Source organism: Meleagris gallopavo, chromosome 4, assembly GCF_905368555.1.
Source record: "Meleagris gallopavo chromosome 4, MGAL_WU_HG_1.1, whole genome shotgun sequence".
Lineage (NCBI taxonomy): Eukaryota > Metazoa > Chordata > Aves > Galliformes > Phasianidae > Meleagris > Meleagris gallopavo.
Window position 1 is genome coordinate 793,209 of NC_139407.1, and position 19,744 is coordinate 812,952.

At 36.2% G+C, this 19,744-nt stretch overlaps 1 protein-coding gene across 3 annotated transcripts in view; it reads left to right on the forward strand.

Moving 5' to 3' along the window:
- Positions 1-19,514, forward strand: part of LOC100546750 (uncharacterized) — a 47,334-nt gene extending 27,820 nt beyond the window's left edge. For 2 of the 3 annotated variants that reach the window (XM_085221973.1, XM_085221974.1), the window contains exons 14-20: positions 4,589-4,628; positions 4,843-4,894; positions 6,946-7,057; positions 11,209-11,292; positions 12,838-12,961; positions 16,943-17,033; positions 17,548-19,514. In XM_085221973.1, coding sequence (XP_085078099.1) covers positions 4,589-4,628; positions 4,843-4,894; positions 6,946-7,057; positions 11,209-11,292; positions 12,838-12,961; positions 16,943-17,033; positions 17,548-17,622 — 578 coding nt within the window. In that variant the 3' untranslated portion in view covers positions 17,623-19,514. Of the gene's footprint in view, positions 1-4,588; positions 4,629-4,842; positions 4,895-6,945; positions 7,058-11,208; positions 11,293-11,875; positions 11,916-12,837; positions 12,962-16,942; positions 17,034-17,547 lie in introns of those variants that run through there. The other variant, XM_085221976.1, reaches the window with a different exon arrangement.
- Positions 19,515-19,744: the final 230 nt, after the last annotated feature.

Sequence of the window (19,744 nt, forward strand, 5' to 3'; positions counted from 1 at the left end):
TTCAGCTCGTGTTATCAGAGCAGTGTCTTAAGTGAAATTTAATCACTTTAGTCCAAAAATATTTGAGCTGTTTACCTGGTAAAACTTAGAGGGAAATTTCAGCTTTTCAGTCCTTACAGGTAGCAAGAGCAGGGTAAAAAGCAGTATTTTTTCCTTGTGATTAGTAGATGTGTTGCAGCAGTGTCCTGCATAATGCTTCACAGCAGAGACTTAAAACTCAGGCTGTTATATCTTGAATGTCAGAGATGTGGTTTTTAGCTCATTTCTGTAATGCTTTGTTAATTGTTTTTATTGATCACCAGTGAGGCACTTGAGCATACTTGCACAGTACCATTCTGCTGTACAATTTTCATATTATTAAAGTTGCAGATGCTTAAGCAAAGAGAAGAATTTGATGCTGCTGTATGTAGACAGGAAAGAATCCAGGAAAGAATGATTTGTTGTTTGTTTTGTGTTTGGAATACAGCATTTGTACTGTAAACTGCTGTTGAGCCGGATACCTCATTTACCAGTTTAAACAATCATTTTTCAGTTTGGTTACTTAATGGGCTTAAGGAGATACAAGCTATTAAAAATTAAATCAATCATTTTCTATTTTTTGTAATTAGTACCTGAGATTGGTTAACTTCCATTTGGTGAAAGAATGCTTTTTGTTCTCTGGGTTTATTTCTCGATAATTTGAAAATTGATAATAGCGAGTTTATTTAACAGTTGCTAGCAATTTAGTCTTTAATTTTCAGACTTAATAGTGCAATTTTAGAGCTGTTTTCTTGCTCTATAAAGTGTGCTTTTGTGTACTTTTTTAATTTGGATAGATTGTTCTGAATAAAGCCTAGTGGGGAAGAGTCTCAAGAAGAGCCTTGCAGAATGAAAGTGTCACTAGTTGTAGTTTAATAGTTCAGTAGCTAAGAAGAGTTTTATTAATAGCTCAAATCATGTGCTGACCCTTATTTCACATTAAAATGACCAGAGTTTGACACTAAGATGACAGCTGGTTAATACAACTTGAGATTTTAAAGTACTTGAGTGTATGTAAATATTATGACTGATCTCATAAGTGCGTTGGAAGATACTTCAAGGAACGTCGTAGTTCTGACAATTTATTGCAGTCTCCGTTTTTGTTTGAGAATAATATTGCAGAAGATAGTTTATCTGCTGTATGCAGAGGATATGTAATAATTAGAATGTATAATTGACCACCATTTAAAAAAAGTATACAGTTTGTACTTTTATTAAACTACATTGTAAGAACTAACTGTAAATGTATAGCAAATGTAATTCCTTAATGTATACCATAAATACACTAACCAGCTTTTATTTGAGCTAATTCAGCCGTCACAAGGGGACACGGTTGCACTTTGGAACACAGTGAAGTTTCAAAGAAAGTATCAACTGTTGAATTTAAACTACTTAAAGCTTTTAAATCTCTACTAGATGTGTTTTCTAACATGATATGGACTGTCAAAGTATTGGCAAGACTTCTTCTTTGAGTTTTGTAGGGTGAGAAAGTGAAAAACACTGAGCTGCAGAGTAAAAACATGCTTGAAGGAATAAAAAATGGTGGAATGTAGATTCACACCTTTTAAAACCCTGATAACCAAAGAAAGAAGTAAATTTAGTGGACTTAGTGCCAGACATCTCTCCAGTCTCGCCATATATTCAGAAGTGAAATCAGTAGAACTGAAGTGGCGCAATCTCCTGTACTGACTCACTGCTTGTAATGCCCAGCCACCTTGATAATTTGTCATTTCAGGCCATGTCCTCAGACTTGGGAATGAAATTGTTCTAGGAAATGGCAAGTCACTGGATCAGACCCTTGAGACAAAAGAAATATTCAGTATGATGGTACTGTACGTGCAGATGAACAGAATATAGGTGGATTAAGAAAGTCTGAAACTGTTTTATCAACTTGAAGGCATTCACATCCTTTTTACAAGTGCTGTTCTGAGGCACAGAAGCTGATAAAGACTGGTGCTGAGTAACTGAACTGAGTTGATAGTTTCAGTTGAAGGGACTGATTGCAGATTGGATGACACCATTCTTAGCAATGCTTATCTGCCTTGGGGGACTAATGAATGCAGTTTGATAACAGAAGATGTTCATGCAGTGTTTCTGGGAAAATAGATCAACAACTTTGATTTAGCTGATGGCCTTATGTACTTGATGCTACAGTCTGACTGATACTCTCCACAAGTATGACAAATTATTCATGCTAGATTTCACTGTAGATAGGTACACCTTCTTCCAGCAAGAAAGGAGGGGAACATCTGCACAGGTATTTATAAGGAACATATAGTAAGCATGAATTACAGCACAGGAAGATCTCTCTATCTCGAAGGTGTCTTGGGACAACAGTTGATTTAAGGAGACCACAAGTTATTTAGAAGTGGGCTTGCTGCTGTGGTCAGACCTGCTGTTGGAGAGTGGTGCTTAACGTTTAATTGCCTTCTTTCAGTCTTGACTGAGAAATGCAATAGGAGCCCTGGGATGGAGGTGAGGTTTTGTGCTCTGGTGCAATCTGTTCACACAAATAACCAGTCATAAACCACAGTCAATTTAAGATCTGATTCATCTTCTCTGCCTGAAGTCTAAACAGGAATTGGATGTGTGTATGTTAAATTATACTTCCAAGTGCTTCAGTCCTACGTACGTTAACGTAGGCAATGGATTCAATAATTCTAACATAGAACTGAATAATGTTGCAGCTGGGATGTAACAACATAGGGTTGCTTTGCAGTTACATTTATGTGCAGGGTAGGTGCAGTATGTCCTGAGAAAGATCCCACATTTACAGAAGCTTATACTGGAGGAGTTTGCAAGAGTAGTGATAGTAAACAGTAATAGAAGTCTATCATAGCCTTAGAGTGTGAGTACTTGATGCTTTTAGATTTTTATATTGTTTTCTTGTTAGTGTTCAGAGAACTGCTTTGTTCTGGAAGCCAAGTTTCACTGTATGAGAGCAGACAGCTCTTTGCAAGCTTTCAGGAAGTTGAAATAGATTTTGGAGCAAAATCTGGTACCCTTAATGAGCAGTTCAGCTGCCTAGTGGGAAGTGAGCCATGTGACAATCCACAGATAATTTTAAATTAACTTTCTGAGCCTATTTTCAACATGACCTTACCATTTCCCACTTCCTTGCTCAACAACCTAAATAAACTAGGAGCATAATTCAGTCAGGAAATAATGGCAATTGGTTTTAATATTGCATGGATTTTTATTATTATTATTATTTTTTGCTTGAAAGAACACACAGGTAGTGTTTGTAGAGTCTAATCTTCCCTGGATCATTTGGAACGGTGTAATTGTAAGAGATTAGTTTCCATTCTGTCCACAACCATATTCTTTGCAGCAGAACTTGGTGGGTAGAGGGTTGATTATTCGTGGCTAACTTACTTGAGATTTATTTATTTATTTGTTTGTTTGTTTGATTGTTTATTTCTGTAACAGCATTCCTTATGAAAGACTTCAGTAAGGCACCTTGCTTAAATGCTGTTTCAGGGAAATCAGTCCTCCAGTGAATGTGGATCTGGACTGTAACATTGACCTGTGCTATGTTGCTCCTGTGCTAGCACTTGATCTCCATTACCAAGGCACCAAACCTAAGCTCAGGCAACTTGCTGAGTGGTAGAGGTTACCAGTGTGAGCCTATTGCCACGACAGTGTGTTTCTTGGCGTTTGGTCAGAGAGAATATACACCTGGAAGAAGCATGAAGGAAAGTGGGTGCATGTTAGCCAGGGTAAACTTGGGTAAACACACCATTTGGGAAGCTTAATTCCTAGGCTGATTTCACATACACACTTTACAGAACTGCAGAGGAAAGAAATAGTAGATATATCATGTACTCATACTATCTGTGCCAAGCAGACAGGATAGAAGATAAGCTAGGAAGAGCAGAACTGTTTATTTCAGGAATACTGATCTGTTAGATGAGTTTAATGGCAATAAAGTGTAACAACCAGATGTTGAGAAGAATCTAATCAGTACTGATTTACTACAAATCTTGAATCATGCTAGTGATTAAAGCTCCTAAATTACCTATGTAGAAAAGAGAAAGAAAGAATGAGATCTGCAGTGTAGAGGAACCCAAAACCAGCTATGTTAGCCAGTGAAAATGCTTGAGAGAGATGCATCTGAAATGGTTAATCTAATAAAGAAGCAGGAAATTGTGTATGGATCTGGTCGGAGTTGTTTCTCTGCTCTCTTGAGAAGTGAAAAAAACCAAACCAGTAACACTCCCATCTCTCAGACTAGTTATTCTTCTGCCAGATGTATTGCCTGACTGGCATTGGCTACAAAAAGAAAAATCATTAGGTTCTTCTTTTGAAGCAGTTTATGCTTTGCACGTCTTGAGACAAAATCTTTTTTTTTTTTTTTTTAAGACACAGTATTTTTTACATGTTTAGCTATTTTACCCGTTCTATAAAATGTTTGGTTGTATTAATTTGATACCGTATGTAATTTGCTAGATGTTTCTAAGTATTAATAAATGTGTGTTACAAAATGATTTTAACTGCCTTAAGCAATGAGCTTTGATATTTTTGAAGGTGAATTTAACGGTTGTTTTGTGAATTTCATTTTCATCTCCAGCACCTGGCCTCACTGGAGTTATCGGAGGGCGCCCTAGAATGTAAGTTTATTTTTTAAAATAAAATCTTGCTTTATTAATAATTAAATTTAAGTAATTTCTGCGTTCCTTGAGCTTTCTAAAATTGTTCAGAAAACTGTTGCTAATCGTGGGTAAAAAGCTTTCAGATTTCCAAGTGATTGTGAAGTACGTGAATAATTTGAGGATTTTCATTCATTTGTATTTAAATGCATTTATGATTGCTCTGTGTGCCTAGATCTCCAGTTTTGAAGCCATTTTTCTTCCATTATCCGAAGAGCAATGTCCAGGTAAGACTTAATACTTAAAGCCAGCTCTGTTTCTTTCAAAGTCCCAGAAGAGAACTATATACCCCAGGGGACTTTGTGTTCAGAGCGAGGATAAAACTCCTGGCAAGTCACAAGACTGTCTCTCTCTTCTCTTCTGCTCTGCCTGGCTAGATTCTCAGCTCAGCACTACAGTAAGGCCTTTGGTTTTCACTCTTTCTCATTTTGTTTGATTTATTATCTTCAATTCCAATTATATTGTATTACAGTGTGTTAGTCTTGCATTCCGATATCTGATTTAATAGATTAGTTTTTCTCCTCAGATCATTGCTGCTGCTTTGATTTTAGGCCCATCTCTCTACCCTTTTCTCCTTTTTCCCTTTTTCCCTTATCTAGGACATGGGTCTGTGGGTCCCCCTGCCTTTCTAGTTAGGGAACCAGGCTGAACCAGCCCGTAAACCATTGCCATTCTCTGTATATACTAATGGAAGTAACTATTAAAATCAGTGAACTTCTGGAACACAGGTTTTATATCAGCAGAGAGCTGCCCTTTTCCTTCTGGATGCTCTGTGTATAAGAAGTGATACCTACTCTTACCAATATTCCAGAAAGTCTAAAATTGCAGAAGGTTGAGATGCTTCTGTGCTGCTGATGATTATTATAGAGGAGCCTGCAAACGAAATCTGTTTGCTTTATGATATTAAGTTTGTAACAATAGTGTGTTTCAGTCTGAAAAGTTATGGTTCAGATGAGCAGTCCTTTGTGTGAAATTCCAGTATGAGGTGAAACATTAAGCTAGAGCCCTGCTTCTTTTCCATGATGTATGTCTCTGTATATAGTTTGAATTCTTCAAGGTAGACCAGAGGAAGAATCTATCTTTTACTGAATATAAAACGTTTGAATTTTTAAATGACAGTCCTTGCTTTTCTGAATATCATCAGATACTGAATTTAATGTACTTAATTATTTAATTGGATACTGCAGGCAAAAATCTGAACACGTCCTTCCTTTTCTAAGACTTTGAACTGACTTTCTGCTGTTGCGTACATCTCACATCAACACTTCCTAATAATGGTATGAGAGCTTCCTCGCTCATTCAGCAGCTGAGAAAGCAGTCAAAAGCCAGAATGTTGTTCTGTCTTTATGGAACTTCAGGCTACTGCTTTATCAAATCACATGTAAAATTACTAATGAGCACTGTGTTCCAAATGTGGTCAAATGCCTGCTAAGATAAAATAGTAACTTCATTTAGCAAGGGAAGACAGCACTGTCTCTTAGCAATACAGAAAATCAGGATGCTTGCTCTGAGGAACTGATGTGGTGAGCAGGCTCGTATGCTCGTAATGATGTCCGGTGTCACCGTTGAAATGCAACAAAGGTTGTATAAAAGCATGGTTTAAGTGATTCAGTCCCTGGGCCTAAGTTTTAGCCATGTATTAAGAAAGATCTCAATAGAGATTGCAGAGTAAATAAGGTATGAATTAACTGCTTTTCTAGATTGGAATTTCATTTACAAAGAGTGCAGTTGCCATAGAGATAAACCTAGAATTCGATCTAAACCCAAAAATACTACATAAGGAGATTTTCAGATACATTAATATTGCCACAGTGGGTTCTTTTGTTTTGTGTTTGATAACGCTTTTCTGGATTTCAGGTTGGATTCAATATCTCATTGGTTATGTGTTGTTTTCACTGCTCTTATGCAACTGTCCTGATTTTACCGTAGGTCACGAGTGGTTTTACAGTGCAAACATGAGTTATTTTCCACGTATACTTTTTCATGTTTAAGGGGTAACCTAAAACTTGTGCTAGGAGAAAGAATCTTAGCAAGCCTTCTGAAGACAAGAATAACTTTCCTTATTCTTGTTTTTTGGTCTTCCCTTTAAATAACCAGTGGAGGCCTTTGTTGCCATTAGCTGCTTTCTAAGAACAATCTTAAGAAAAGCAGTTGAGAAAAATGATCGAAAAGATTCTATTTAAAATGTGGCAGATGAGTATTTAATTAGAAAAATTCATGTGTTGTGCTGGATTTCTTGGCCTAATTTGACAGTTTGGAAATTGGTATTTTTTTCCAGATCAACTTATTTCTAAATGGTCAGTATGTTGAGACATTTGAGGAGGATCTCACGTTTACATCAGATGAGACTGTTTCCTTTAATCCACCCAAGATTAATGGTGAATTGAAAGGTATGATCATCTTTTACTTGCAATGTATCATTTCCCATCTTTGTCCCAGAAAATCACGTGCTAAATTTTGTCTAAGAAATTTGTTTTACCTCCTTACAGTATGCATTATGAATTCCTTTGCGAAAGTCTTAAGCCACTTTTCTTAGGAAGGATGGCGATTAGCATCAGACAGTATTACATTGGAGTCAATAACAAGGCTATATCAAGTTGCTTTAAAAAAAAAAAAATTACAGCCTTAGCCACACTTGAACTCTGACTTGATATTGAAACATGGTTTCAAAGTATATTTCAAGATTATTGTATTAATCCTGGTACAAGTTGGTTTTACTTAAATCAAAATACTTGCACTCAGAATAGAAGGCAGAAGTACAGAAGCCTTAATAATGTGGATAAATAAATTCAGCCATATTACATCGGGCTTCATGAAATGAATAAGAATGGGACTGCTCTGCAACTAGTAAGTTTTGAAGGAAGGATATTAGAATAATGCTTCCTTATGGTCATTTTTATTCAACTTTTCTAATCGTATGTCTGAAGAGGGAAAGGAAGATACCTGGGTGAACCAGTGAGCTAAGACGAGCAGGTCTGAATGTCTGCAATGAAGTGTTCAGTCTGAGTTGTTCATGGATGCTAGGTATTAGATTAAGGATTACAGAACCTCCTAGCCATTTACAGTTTTTCTTATCCCTTCTAATGGCAGAACTGCATGCTGCATTTTGTAACACATAACGTTCTTCATAATTTCCTTTTGATCCAGACAGAATCGTTATTGTTATATTTCTGCTCTCTAGAGAGATGTGATAATTAATTTAAAGCTGTGGGTGGAGCCTTTCAAATCTAAATCAAGTAACTTCACGTAAAGATTATTTGTTCAAATTATTTCTAAATATAATACTGATCCTGAAAGAATAATTTAGATCTTCGAGTATGTGTATATACAAAAAAAGAAGTGCATCTTAACATTTTGTGCCTTCATATCTGGAATCCAAAATAAATGAGTGGAATTTCTCAAAACTACTAGTAGAATCTGTAATTATAAGTTATGGGAGATATTCTATATAATGTAGAGAAATTTTCAAATACATGTGTGGCTATGTGTTTGTGTGTTGGAAGTCACTGATACCGAACATTTAACTGCCATGTGTGAATTTGTTTTCTCTGTCCTTTCAGACATCCCTTCAAGGAAGTCTTCTTGCATCAAACAGAAATAAATTTTAGTTTTCAGTGTGTGTTTAGCTCTTGATTATGTCTGTTGCTAATCAAAGCTCATAGCAGAATCTCTTTGATATATGGGAGTTCCAGGGAGGGCAGTGGGGGATTATCGTCATCAGACTCGGTGAGTTAAGGAATAGAAGATCATGGTTTCTCTAATAATGAGGCTAGCAGATTTACTGATTTATTCATTTATTTATTTTTTGATTTCAACATAACTGCAACACTAAATATTGGAGGGAAAAAAAAAAAGCAGTCAGACTTCCTGTTGCTTTCAAATGCCGCCTTCTCATTCGAGAAGACTTTCTGAGGTGCCTGAGATCAGTTTATAAGTACTGAATTCTTCAGGCTTTATTCAGGCAGAACTCTACTTTTGAGGGTCAGCAGATCTCCTCTGTTTTTTTCCCCTGAGAAGGACCTCTAAACTTTTGCCCTTAGTTGTAAATAGAAATGTTTTCTCTATGTGACTAAATACTTACCTACTTCTGTGACTTAACATATGGACAACATAGATGAGAAATAGATGGATTAGACTGTAAAAGCAGTAAACTCTGCTAAAGCATTTTGTCAGCATTTAGTAAGGAAAGAAATATTTTTTCTTGGTTTCATGGTTATCTCAAGTGTGAGGGACTGCTAGTTGTCTTTGAACAGATAACAGAAATATGCGAAAGTGGATTTCAAAAATTCTGCTAGATGTGGTTCTGGAAGGGTGGAATTTGAATTTACTGTTTGCCCTAGCTTCGAAGAGGGTTCTTCTGTAGATTTAAGATGTTTGTGAAATGAAAACAACTTCCTGATAAACAGATCATGAAGGATAGATCAATAAATCAATACATGAGAACACCAGAGCGCTATCTTGAAATGGTTTTGTTTAAATGAAGACTGTCAGAGTCTGTCTAAAACATTGTTGATGACTTCTACATCTTCTGTAATTTGAACACTACCACATTTCAACCTTTGAAAGATATTTTTTCTTTTGGAATTGCAGATTGAATAAAAATAAAAAAAAGAAAAAAAAGAAAAGCAGTTTCTGTAATGTACAAAGTATGGCAGATTTGGCCGAAGTGAGGAATGAGCTTTACCTGGGCTCTTTCTGCATCAGAAGAGGATCTGACTTGCTAATCACAAAAATATTCTCAGCTATATAAATATACCCTTTAATATTTTCTGGCAAGTTTTATGGCACGCTTCTACTGTTTTTCATGGAAGTGAATGTAGAAAAGACTGAGTATCAAGCTCAAAACACATCTACTATGTTAAGTCTTCGTCATGTATTTTCAACACTTCAAGTTCTGTTTATTATCAGTGAAGTATTATTATACTAGACTAACCCATAATTAATTTCAGTAATTTAACATTTCTAGATTTTTCTTTAGGATGTGAGTAATGTTCTCTTTCTGTTGGTACAGCTAGATCAGAAAATGTTTGCTGTGGTCAGTCCCAGATTGTTCCCTGCGAATGATTTTCTCCATTGAAGGTTACCTGATGTTTGATTTACAAGACCTTCTCTTCAATACAAGTTTGAGTTTTTAACACATTAGACTGACAATGTGCTCTAGGCTGAATTATTTTTCTAAAAGAAAGAGAAAAAAAAATTTTTTTTTTTTTTTTTAAGGTGTTGGTCAGTTGTCTCCTGTGGCTGATGCCACCTGGTGTCACACCAGAAATCATGACAGAAAGCAGGAAAAATGTCACTTCTATGCTATGAATGTTCCCTTTACTGGTATTCAAGGAGCAGAGAGAGGATATAAACTGCCCACTCATGTGCAGAAAGATAGAAAATCACAGGAAGGGGTTATAGGAAAGGATGAAGAATGGGAATTCTAAATGCAAGACAGATAGGTGGATGAGTTTGAGATGCTGGCACTGAAGCCAGGGATGCCAGGAGAGCTGATAAGTCCAGAGGGAAGTTAGGTTAGAAGCAAAACAAGCTTGAAATGACTGGATTCTCTCCGCCTAAAAAAAAAATGGATATAAACTGTAGTTCAAGTTTAAGTGTTAGGTTTCTGTCAATGGATAACTGAGTGCAAGGTGAGCACTTCATCTCTCCTTCGGGGGAACAGCTAGGTGGTGGCTGCCTGCTGCTTACATTACAGAATTGCAGGAGGTCCGTGATGTATGACTAAACAATCAATCCTTGTTTATAAACTCCGTGGCTTCAACAAGATTGGACTTCTGGATTTGGGAAGGAGTAGGGCCGCTTTTTATTTGTTTATTTATAAGTAGATAAAAATAATACTTTTTGTTCTATGAAGGGCAATAGTAATAATGTTCATGAAGACTTGAAAGTCCAGTATTCCAGACAAGTTAAAAAACTGACTGGCTTCTGATAGCAAATGCAGTTATGACCATGAAGTGCCTTTTCCATATGACACTGAAACATTTGCAAAATTAGTTATTTGAAAAAGAAGTCTTCAGTGCAGCTGAAAAAATAACCCTTCTAGCAGCATGTAGGAAGGCAAGAGAGATACATAGTCTTTGGAGTTTTAAATTGTGACTGGTTTCTAGAGACAACAAATTATCAATAACTAAATGTATTTTTCTACCCACATTGGAAGCAGAGAGATCTATGTGTTAACTGGAAAAGGTCAAGAAATACCACATATCTGCTAAGCCTCCTTCAGAGGTACTGCACTGCTATGATGGAGATGAATTTTCATATTCAATGGCGGAACTGGGGACATGTGGCACAGCATTCAGCTATGTAAAAGTAAAACTGATTTGCCCTTATAAATACACATATTAGGGCAGAAACAGTCAATTTTGTGATATTGCCCCCACCCTCACAGCTTCTCCTCTGGTATCTGTGGTAAGAAAACTTCGACATTGTTTGTGAGAGTACTACAAACAATGCAGGAGGACTGTAAAGACAGTTACCTCTTTAAAATGTACCACTGTGTGTAGCTATCATTACAGTGCACTCATTTTTACTTGTACAGATCTGCCAAGTGGTCACCATACCTACCGCCTGGAGGATCTTGCCTATACTAGAAGTGGAGACAAAGGCAACTCTGCAAACATAGGTATTTATCTCTCTTCTCAAGGTGGTTTAAGTCTCTCAGCTAAGAGGCACCAAGTGCTCTCCTTAAGTTTTGGGAAATCTCTTAGCATAACTTGATTATTTATTTTATTATTTCTCAAATGAAATAATCCATATGAAACGATATTTAACTAATGCAGTATCTGTAGGTCTTTGTTCAGCAGCTGTTTGACATCTGAGGTATTAAGAAAAATACTTGAATGTCTTATAATATAAAGTTTTGTTTAGGGTTGCAAAGAGTAAGCACCCCAGAATTAAGAAACATATTTTTAGAGTTTCTTCTGCACATCTGTTGTTACTTCTTTGTGTCTGTCTATTATATACATATAATTTCTTGGTTGTCTGAAGGTGTGTATGTTAATTCTGTGTCATGTAGATGGCTAAAATATTGTTAGGAAATACCAAAGTTGTTCTTGTAAGAGAATGTTTTTAATTATATTGTAAATCCAAGTGGTATATTTCAGTGTGCAGGCTTTACGTTGATTATGCTGCTGCTTGTATTGATTAATAATTCCCTCTGTTCCTTACTTCTGCATGCAACAATTGGCTCTCTAACTTGTTCGAAGATGAGAGCGTGTGGTGTTCAAAGCTCAGTATGAATTAAAGGTGCGTTTGGGATTTGATTTGCTATTAGCTGTCATGCTAAGACTGATGGATTTTGTTTATATTTAAGGAAGAGGTTTTCTTTCTTTCTTTGTGAAGCTTTTCTTTGCGTTGAAGAGTGAAGAGGTGTTGATTTTTTTTTTTTTATTATTATTATTTATTTTATTTTATTTGTTCCATCTGTGGTTGACTATTAATACAATATAACATTGTCAGGTCATGAATTATGTGTGCACTGCCAGTAGGCTTCCTCAGATGTAAAGAAACTATTGCTTTGTTAAATGAACAACAAACTACTTATGAGGTGAAATTAATTTTAAGTCCCTAGATAAAGAGATCTGTGACATGAATCTGCTTTCCTGATCCTGCTGTGGAACATTGGTTTCAGCATAAAGTTACCTGGAGTTTATCAAAGAATACTTACAGCAATAAAAAACTGTCACTTCTTGCAGTTAGAGGGTGTAAGAACCAAAACCAAACCCACTACTGATCTGATTATGCTTTGTTAATGGTCAGCTACAATTACTTTTCTAAGTCCTGCACACCCTTTAGGGGAAGATAACTTCATATATATATTTTTTTTTTTGCTGTTTTTTTTTTTTTTGTCTGTTTGTTTGTTTTTTGGGTTTTTTTTTTTGGTATTTTGTTTTTCTTTCGGTGTTTCCCAGTGGCAGGGTCCGCTTGCAGCTAGAAGAATGAAACTGTTAATATCATGTAGTTTGGCAGCCTTCTTCCATGTCACGCAACACACTACCTCTCTGTTGACAGAGGAAAGGCTGTCCTGCTACTTTATTCAGGTGTTCATTAAAGAATATCCACACGTACATTTTCAGTTGAGAGGATGACCTCAAATCAGTTTTGAAAGGATAATTACAAATAGGTTTCAGCAGCTCATATTTCAACTAACACTAATTTTACCTAACAGGTGTCATAGCACGGCATCCTTTGTATTACCCATATCTAAAGAAAACTTTAACTGCTCAAGCCTTGGAGAACTACTTTGAACACCTTTTAGAGCGAGAAAAACCTGAAGAAGAGCTGGTATCAAGGTGAGTAGTAAGGAACTTGTGCAGTACAGTTGTACGATAGATTTGTGATGGTATCAGAAGGTATTTTAAATTAAATTGAGTATTGCGGACCTATCTGTATTCAACTTCTTTTTTCTTTAATGTATCTTTCTTTGCATTTTTGAGTAAAAACTTGTTGCACTATATTTTTTGTTTTGTTCTAATGAAGAATGTCTACAAAATAGGAATAACTTGTAGTCTACTTTTGAGAAACATATTCCTAGTCTTGAAACTGCAGGAGCCTTCGTAACTGAAGCTTCCCAAGCATCCAGGTCACTACATGACAAGGAATTGGAAATCCCTGGCAAATGAGACATCCTGTTCTTGCAGGATGAGCAAGTAGTGCTCATTCTTCTAAGTGTGCCCAGTAAAGCAGAGAAGAGGTTTTAAGCCTGCTGTGTCTCATTAAAAACAAGTACTTTGATATTGCAACAAACTCTTTACCCTTCTAAAACCTGTTTTGATATAATGTTATTTATTCTACCACAATCAACATTTTGCCAAAATCATTACATCTTTTTGTGGATGCCAAGAAATAAGTGTCTTTTTGCTTGGTCAAAGAGCATGAATCAGAAAGGTGCAGCTCAAAGCCCAGAGAACTTGAACAGATCTATGCAGATCTCACCCACTGTTCCATAAGTGCTAACAAATCTACGGATCTAAGAAATTCTGATATCTAGAAAATAATTACATTTCCTCTGAAACAGACCAGAGAAAGGGGAAAAAAAAATAAAAAATGTCAGCCTTCTAATGATACCTATAGAAATAGATTCATTGTGGTTCCTTAATGCTGTTTATGTTCATAAATAAAAGTTCCAATTTGCTGTGTCTGGGTAAAGCCAATTAAATTTGATTAATTAGATTATCTGTTCCTGGGTTTGGTTTCTTTTAATGATGTGATAGTGGAGCTATGTGAGACAACTGAAAAACGTCTGTGGGAAAAAGAATAGATCCATATGTGGAACTGTTTAGGATTGTAAGTATAATGCTTCAGATTGCATAATTTCTGTTAAATTATTCATTTATTTTTAGATTTTACTGTCATAAGAAGGGCTTATTTTCCTTCATTTGAAATGTGAGTCGTTAAGCAATAGACATTATTTCTATTATTAAAAACTATGGTTCTACTTCAGTACAGAACAGAGATTGACAGCTGGTTGCTTTTCATTCCTTTTCCTTAAGGCTAATAAAATAGATTAAAAAGATGGGATTATTCTTGGTAGAAAGCATTGTAAACTCAGAAGCTTGCAGAACGTAGGTAACACAGCAGCAAAAGATTCCTTAAATGAGATCTGGGATTGCACTGCATGGCATTGCAGTGTGTGCACCTCAGCTCCCCTGGGTTGGCCCTGCCTTCCCACCAGGTGCTCAACCACTGGTTCAAGCCGTGACTTGGCATTGCTGCTACAGCATCTTTCAGTATTATTTCTGCAGTTACCTATTTCTGTAACATAGAATTGCATTTCTATTAGAACTGTATCCGTGAGGGTATTTTTTTAAGGATTTCTTGCTGTGAAGAACTGGGGAACAAAACAATGAATTTTTGGCAGATACCAATACTTTTAAATTGCTTTTCCATATACATTTATTATGGGGAAAAATCATGAAGTCATATACCTCTCTACAGTATATTTTATTGCAAACATCTCTTTTAGCAACTGCTTTCCCTTGACAGGAGGAATGCTGTCTTTTTCTTGATACCAACGCAATAAACACATTTTATAACCTTATTATTTCCGTACATTTCTAACAGGAAATTTACAGGGAAACCTGGCTTCTCTGAACAGGCATGGGCAGCACTTTAAAGGAAGTAGTTAAGGAGGCCCCCCATTGTGCATGAGCATAGGAGTTGAGCTACAACAGTGAATTTTCCTTCTTTTATTGGTTTCTGTCACAGCCTTAATATTCTTTGAAGAGTTGATTTGTTTTCTGCACTTTTAAAAGCAGCTCTTAAGCATGATCTAATACAATTCAATCAAAAGTTTTTCTTACTTTAGATCTCAGTTTAACTTGTTTAATTATGCCGGGTAAATGCACGACAACATGTAATTGATACATTGCTGCTGCTTAAGACTGCTATGATGGTTCTGCTAAAGTGTTTTATTTTTGTGTAGGAGTGTATTTTTTGTGCAGAAAGATTTAGGATGTTCTGATACTTCAGATAGGTCTGAATGTATTGAAAATGCTGCCTCTGAATATTGCTTCTGTAAATCTAGTTCTAGCTAGAACATCGTACTCTAGTTACTGAAAACGTGTGAAGCTAATGTGCTTCTCTTTAATGTTCTGAATTAAGATCCATAGCTTATATTGCATGCTTCCAGAATTGTTGAGGAAGGTGAAATTTAAAGTATTCCACTCCTTCTCGTTTGCTTGTTTACGCTGTCCAGTTTCTCCCTGATTATCTGAATGACTGATTTTCATGGAACTTGTTTGAGGAGCTGAGGTCTTAGCTTCTAAATATGTGTTCCGTTATTCTAATTCTGATGCAGAGATCTACCAGTTGTGAAATTGTTTCTTACGTGGAAGATTTGGGAGATTTTATTTAGGGTAAAACTTGCAGTATGGTATATTCATAGACATGGTGTGTGTTCACTTGGAATTTGCAGAGTTGGCAAAAAAAAAAAAGAAAATGTTGTGAGGTTCTCTAATCCTTGCTGATCACATTATTAATCAGTTACATAGATGACATTTCTAAAATTACTTTATTCTACGCATTCCTATTGAATGTTGAATAGTATCAATAACAGCCCTCATTTTTACAATGCTAAAAGGGACTGGAGAAGATAAACCTCAACCATAGAAGAGTACTGCAAGCAATTCCAGCTTTTTTAGAGGACAGGTTTGAAGAATTTGTTGCTAACAGATGAAGATCAGATAAATGACTAAAGAGAAACAAGCAATGCTGGAGGAAATGTGATTTAAACTGTAGCAGTCAAACATCTGGAGACACAGCAAGAGCTGAATAAGGTCTTTTTCAATTATTCCTCGTGTCTTGCTGATGTTGTGATGAAATTCTTTCCTAAGAGGGAAGAAAAAAAAAAAAAAAGGAAAGCCATCAAGTCCTTAGATAAAGAAAGTAGTGGAGGAAAACAAAAAACCAAGGAGCACTGGAAGAGTACACAGAAGCAGACAAAGCACTGGAAAACTGTGCAAGGAATGGCAAATGGAAATATCTATAGACCTATTTATGGAATATGAAATAGTTTTGCTAGGAAATCATGAAGCATTTGCCAAACTTCCACAAAATTTTCCAAATTGTAAATGCACCAGCCAGAAGCAAGGATGAAAAAAAGCATACAGTGGCAGTGGAACAGGAAAATGGGTCTGTTATACTAAAATAAAATTGTTTTATCTTAACAAAGCACGTGGCTCCAGTGAAGTGTTGAAATGTAGCTTTACTTGTTATTTATTAAAAATTCTCTGTAGTTGCAAGAGTTTGAGCTAGTGAGTCACGGTTATTTCTCAGTAATAGAGAGCATGACTTCCAAATCAGCTGGCAGACAGTGTCAGCAAAAGTGAGTTCTGGTTATTACGTGATCATTTTTTTCAGTATCAGAACTAGGAAATATTAAAAATACTTCCCTCTGTCCATTGTGTTTTCATAAATCACACTGGATTTGAAACTCATGCCTATAGACCTTTCTGAATGGCTGGAGAGATGGAAATGAGAAAAGTGGCTTATTAGAAATCTATGAATTTTGACATTGAATAGGAGGAGAATTATACTTTATGATCCTCCTTTAGAACTATTAAGGGCTGACAAGTGGCTGAAAGGGTGAGAAATAAGAAAGTAGGAAAGGTTAATCTTCAGTTAACTCCTAGGCTTGATTAACCAGTAGAGGATGCTATCAGAAGCACCTCTGTTCTGCACAGTCTTCTGCTTCTGTTCTGTTTAAATGAGTTTTTGTCCAAAATCTCAGTTGGAGGGGGTATAACAACAAGAATGTATATTTTATTTTACAGATATGAATTGCCAGGAATCCATGCATTAAATTTTGTTTTGAGGAATTCCCTTGGTGGTGGTGGTGTAGCATCCCTAAGAAGTGACCCACAGGCATGTATTGATTTAATGCATTTATCTTTTGTAACTGAATATTCCACTGTTTTCTCAGGAGTTTGTTGTTAGCTGTGGGACTGTTCACAGAGTAGGATGATGCTAGGTGTGAATTGGGTAGCAGAGCTGAACTCAAATTTATTTTACCAGTAGGTAACAAATACAACAAACTATTCAATCTGTTCAAGATTAAATGTTTTTTTATGCTTAATTACATTAATTCACAAGTGAGGCAATTAAATGGAAGAGAGAAATATTAATTATGGAAAAGATAAATACAATTTGAGCAAATCTGTGGTCCAAATCTTGATTGAAAACTCACTTGAAATCTCTTAAGTATATATAATGATAAATACACATTAAACATACTGACCGTGCTGAATTTTTACACTGATGGTAAAACTTACACTGATTAAATACATATATATATATATATATACATATGATACAGTTTTAATTTACAAAGACTTTATATTTAGATAGTAAGTGGTTGTTGGTTTTTTTCTCCTTACAGGGCAAAGCACTTGGGCAGATGCTGTTGGATTTCCAGATTAAAAATGTTCCTGATTTAAAATCATTGATAGAGTAACAGGTGCTTGGTACATACGTTTTTTAACACTTTGAGTAATATAAACATGTCATAAAAAAGAACTGGGTTTTTGAGTCACAGAATCACAGAATGGCCCGGGTTGGAAGGGACCTCAAGGATCATGAAGCTCCAACCCCCCATCACATGCAGAGCCACCAATATCCACATTTCGTAGCAGCCCAGGCTGCCCAGGGCCCCGTTCAACCTGGCCTTGAACACCTCCAGGGATGGACGGGGCATCCACAGCCTCTCTGGGCAGCTGTTCCAGCACCTCACCACTCTCACAGCAAACAACTTCCCCCTGACATCCAGCCTAAATCTTCCCTCCCTCAACTTCAAACCATTTCCCCTTTTCCTGCTGTTATCTACCCTTTCAAAGAGTCAGACTTAAAAGTCACTGCAGAGAAATCAGTGACAGTTCTCTCTCAGAGGCTTAGCTACATGGTACAAATTAATAACTGTTTTGAGTAATGCCAGACTAATAGCTTTGTCTGTGACTAATAACATTTGATGAAGAATTAATTTATTTCCTGTAAAATAGAATTAAACAAATTGCAACATAACATTTAATTATGAGACAAGATAGTCTTGGTTCCAAGATGAAAATTACCTCCTGTTCCGTTCACCTCTTTTCCTTCTCTAAGTCTTTATTTGAAAATTAAATAGACCAGTATAGTTGAGCTCCTGTCAACAGTATTTGTCCTTTGTGTAGAGTGAAGCTAGATAACCTGCTGTGCATCACCATGAATTTAGCACTGTCTGGCACTGGAGAACAGCTTTCCCTAATGGGTGATGAAGAAATTTAGCAATTGTTACTACTGTGTAGCGACCAGTAGTAAATGCAGCCCTTTGGTGGCGATCCATCAACTTTCCAGCTCTTTGTCCAATTAATGACAGATTTATCTATTATTTCCAGCATCTTTCTAATGAATCATACAATGGCTTAGGTTGGAAGGGACCTTAAAGATCCTCGAGCTCCAGCCTCCCTGCCAAGTCCATCCATCAGTTGAAAAGGACTAACCAGTGAAGCACTCTCTTGTCTCTGTTCTGACTCCAGTTATCACCTCTGCATTTCCCTTTCTCCATCCACCCTTTTCCCCTGCTGCAATATATTACTAGTGTATCCAAATTAGGGTACTCAAAACTTTTTCACTTGATTAAGTGGAGACTCCCAAGATCTGTGTCAGTTTCTGTGGCACTGTCAGGATAGAAATTCTGGCCCAAAAATTAACTGTTTCTTCTGCAGAAGCCATACAAATATTACTCTGCACATTCCAACATTTCTATTCAGAAATGAATCTTCCCTTTTATTTTGGGAAGACTGTACTAACAGTGTAAGAAAAAATGATGAAAATAAGTATTTGGTAAACTTCATTGAACTGCTTTCCTAAATCTCACACTGTGCTACCATTATTACTAATTTCCTAGCCTCTTGCTTGCTAATGAGGATCATACAACAAATTGTTCCCACCTTTTCTGTGGCTTTAACTTGAAGGTATAAGCAAGAGCTTTATCCATCTGAACACGTTACTCTCTTAGCCAGCTGTAGAAACTACCTGTGTGTACAGCATGGTTCATGGAAGTTGTTACGAAAAATGAATCATTACTTCATTGCAGAAAAGTATGCAATTCCATATATTTTTGCTGATTTTTATGTTTACATTCATTGCTCATTTAGAAAACTGCCATTAATAATTTGGAAGCCTTTTACCCCAGCAAAACACACAGACATATTGAGAGGAAATTAAAAAACTGATAGGCCTCAGTAGCAAACCTGCAGAGATGAGAAAGGCAATGGTTTAATATATGCAGTTTATTCAGTGTGCTGCTTAAGTGACTGTAAATGTGTATGCAACTATTTTGGAATTAAAGTATACATTTATAAGTATAAATTTGTTTTAGTCAATTTAAGTTGTTTCTTCTGTTGGAAAACTGTGATACTTATTTCAGAGGTTCTTAAAACTCTTTGTTTTGGTTGTTTCACTTACCTACAGTTTCATGCTTTGTCTCGTTGGTTCCCTCCTTCCATCAGAGGTTGTCTTCTCTGTGCTTTGCCTTTGTTTGATACAAAAATGGAATGAGCAAATGATGCACTTCTGTAGAGTTTGGCACTTAGAGCTCT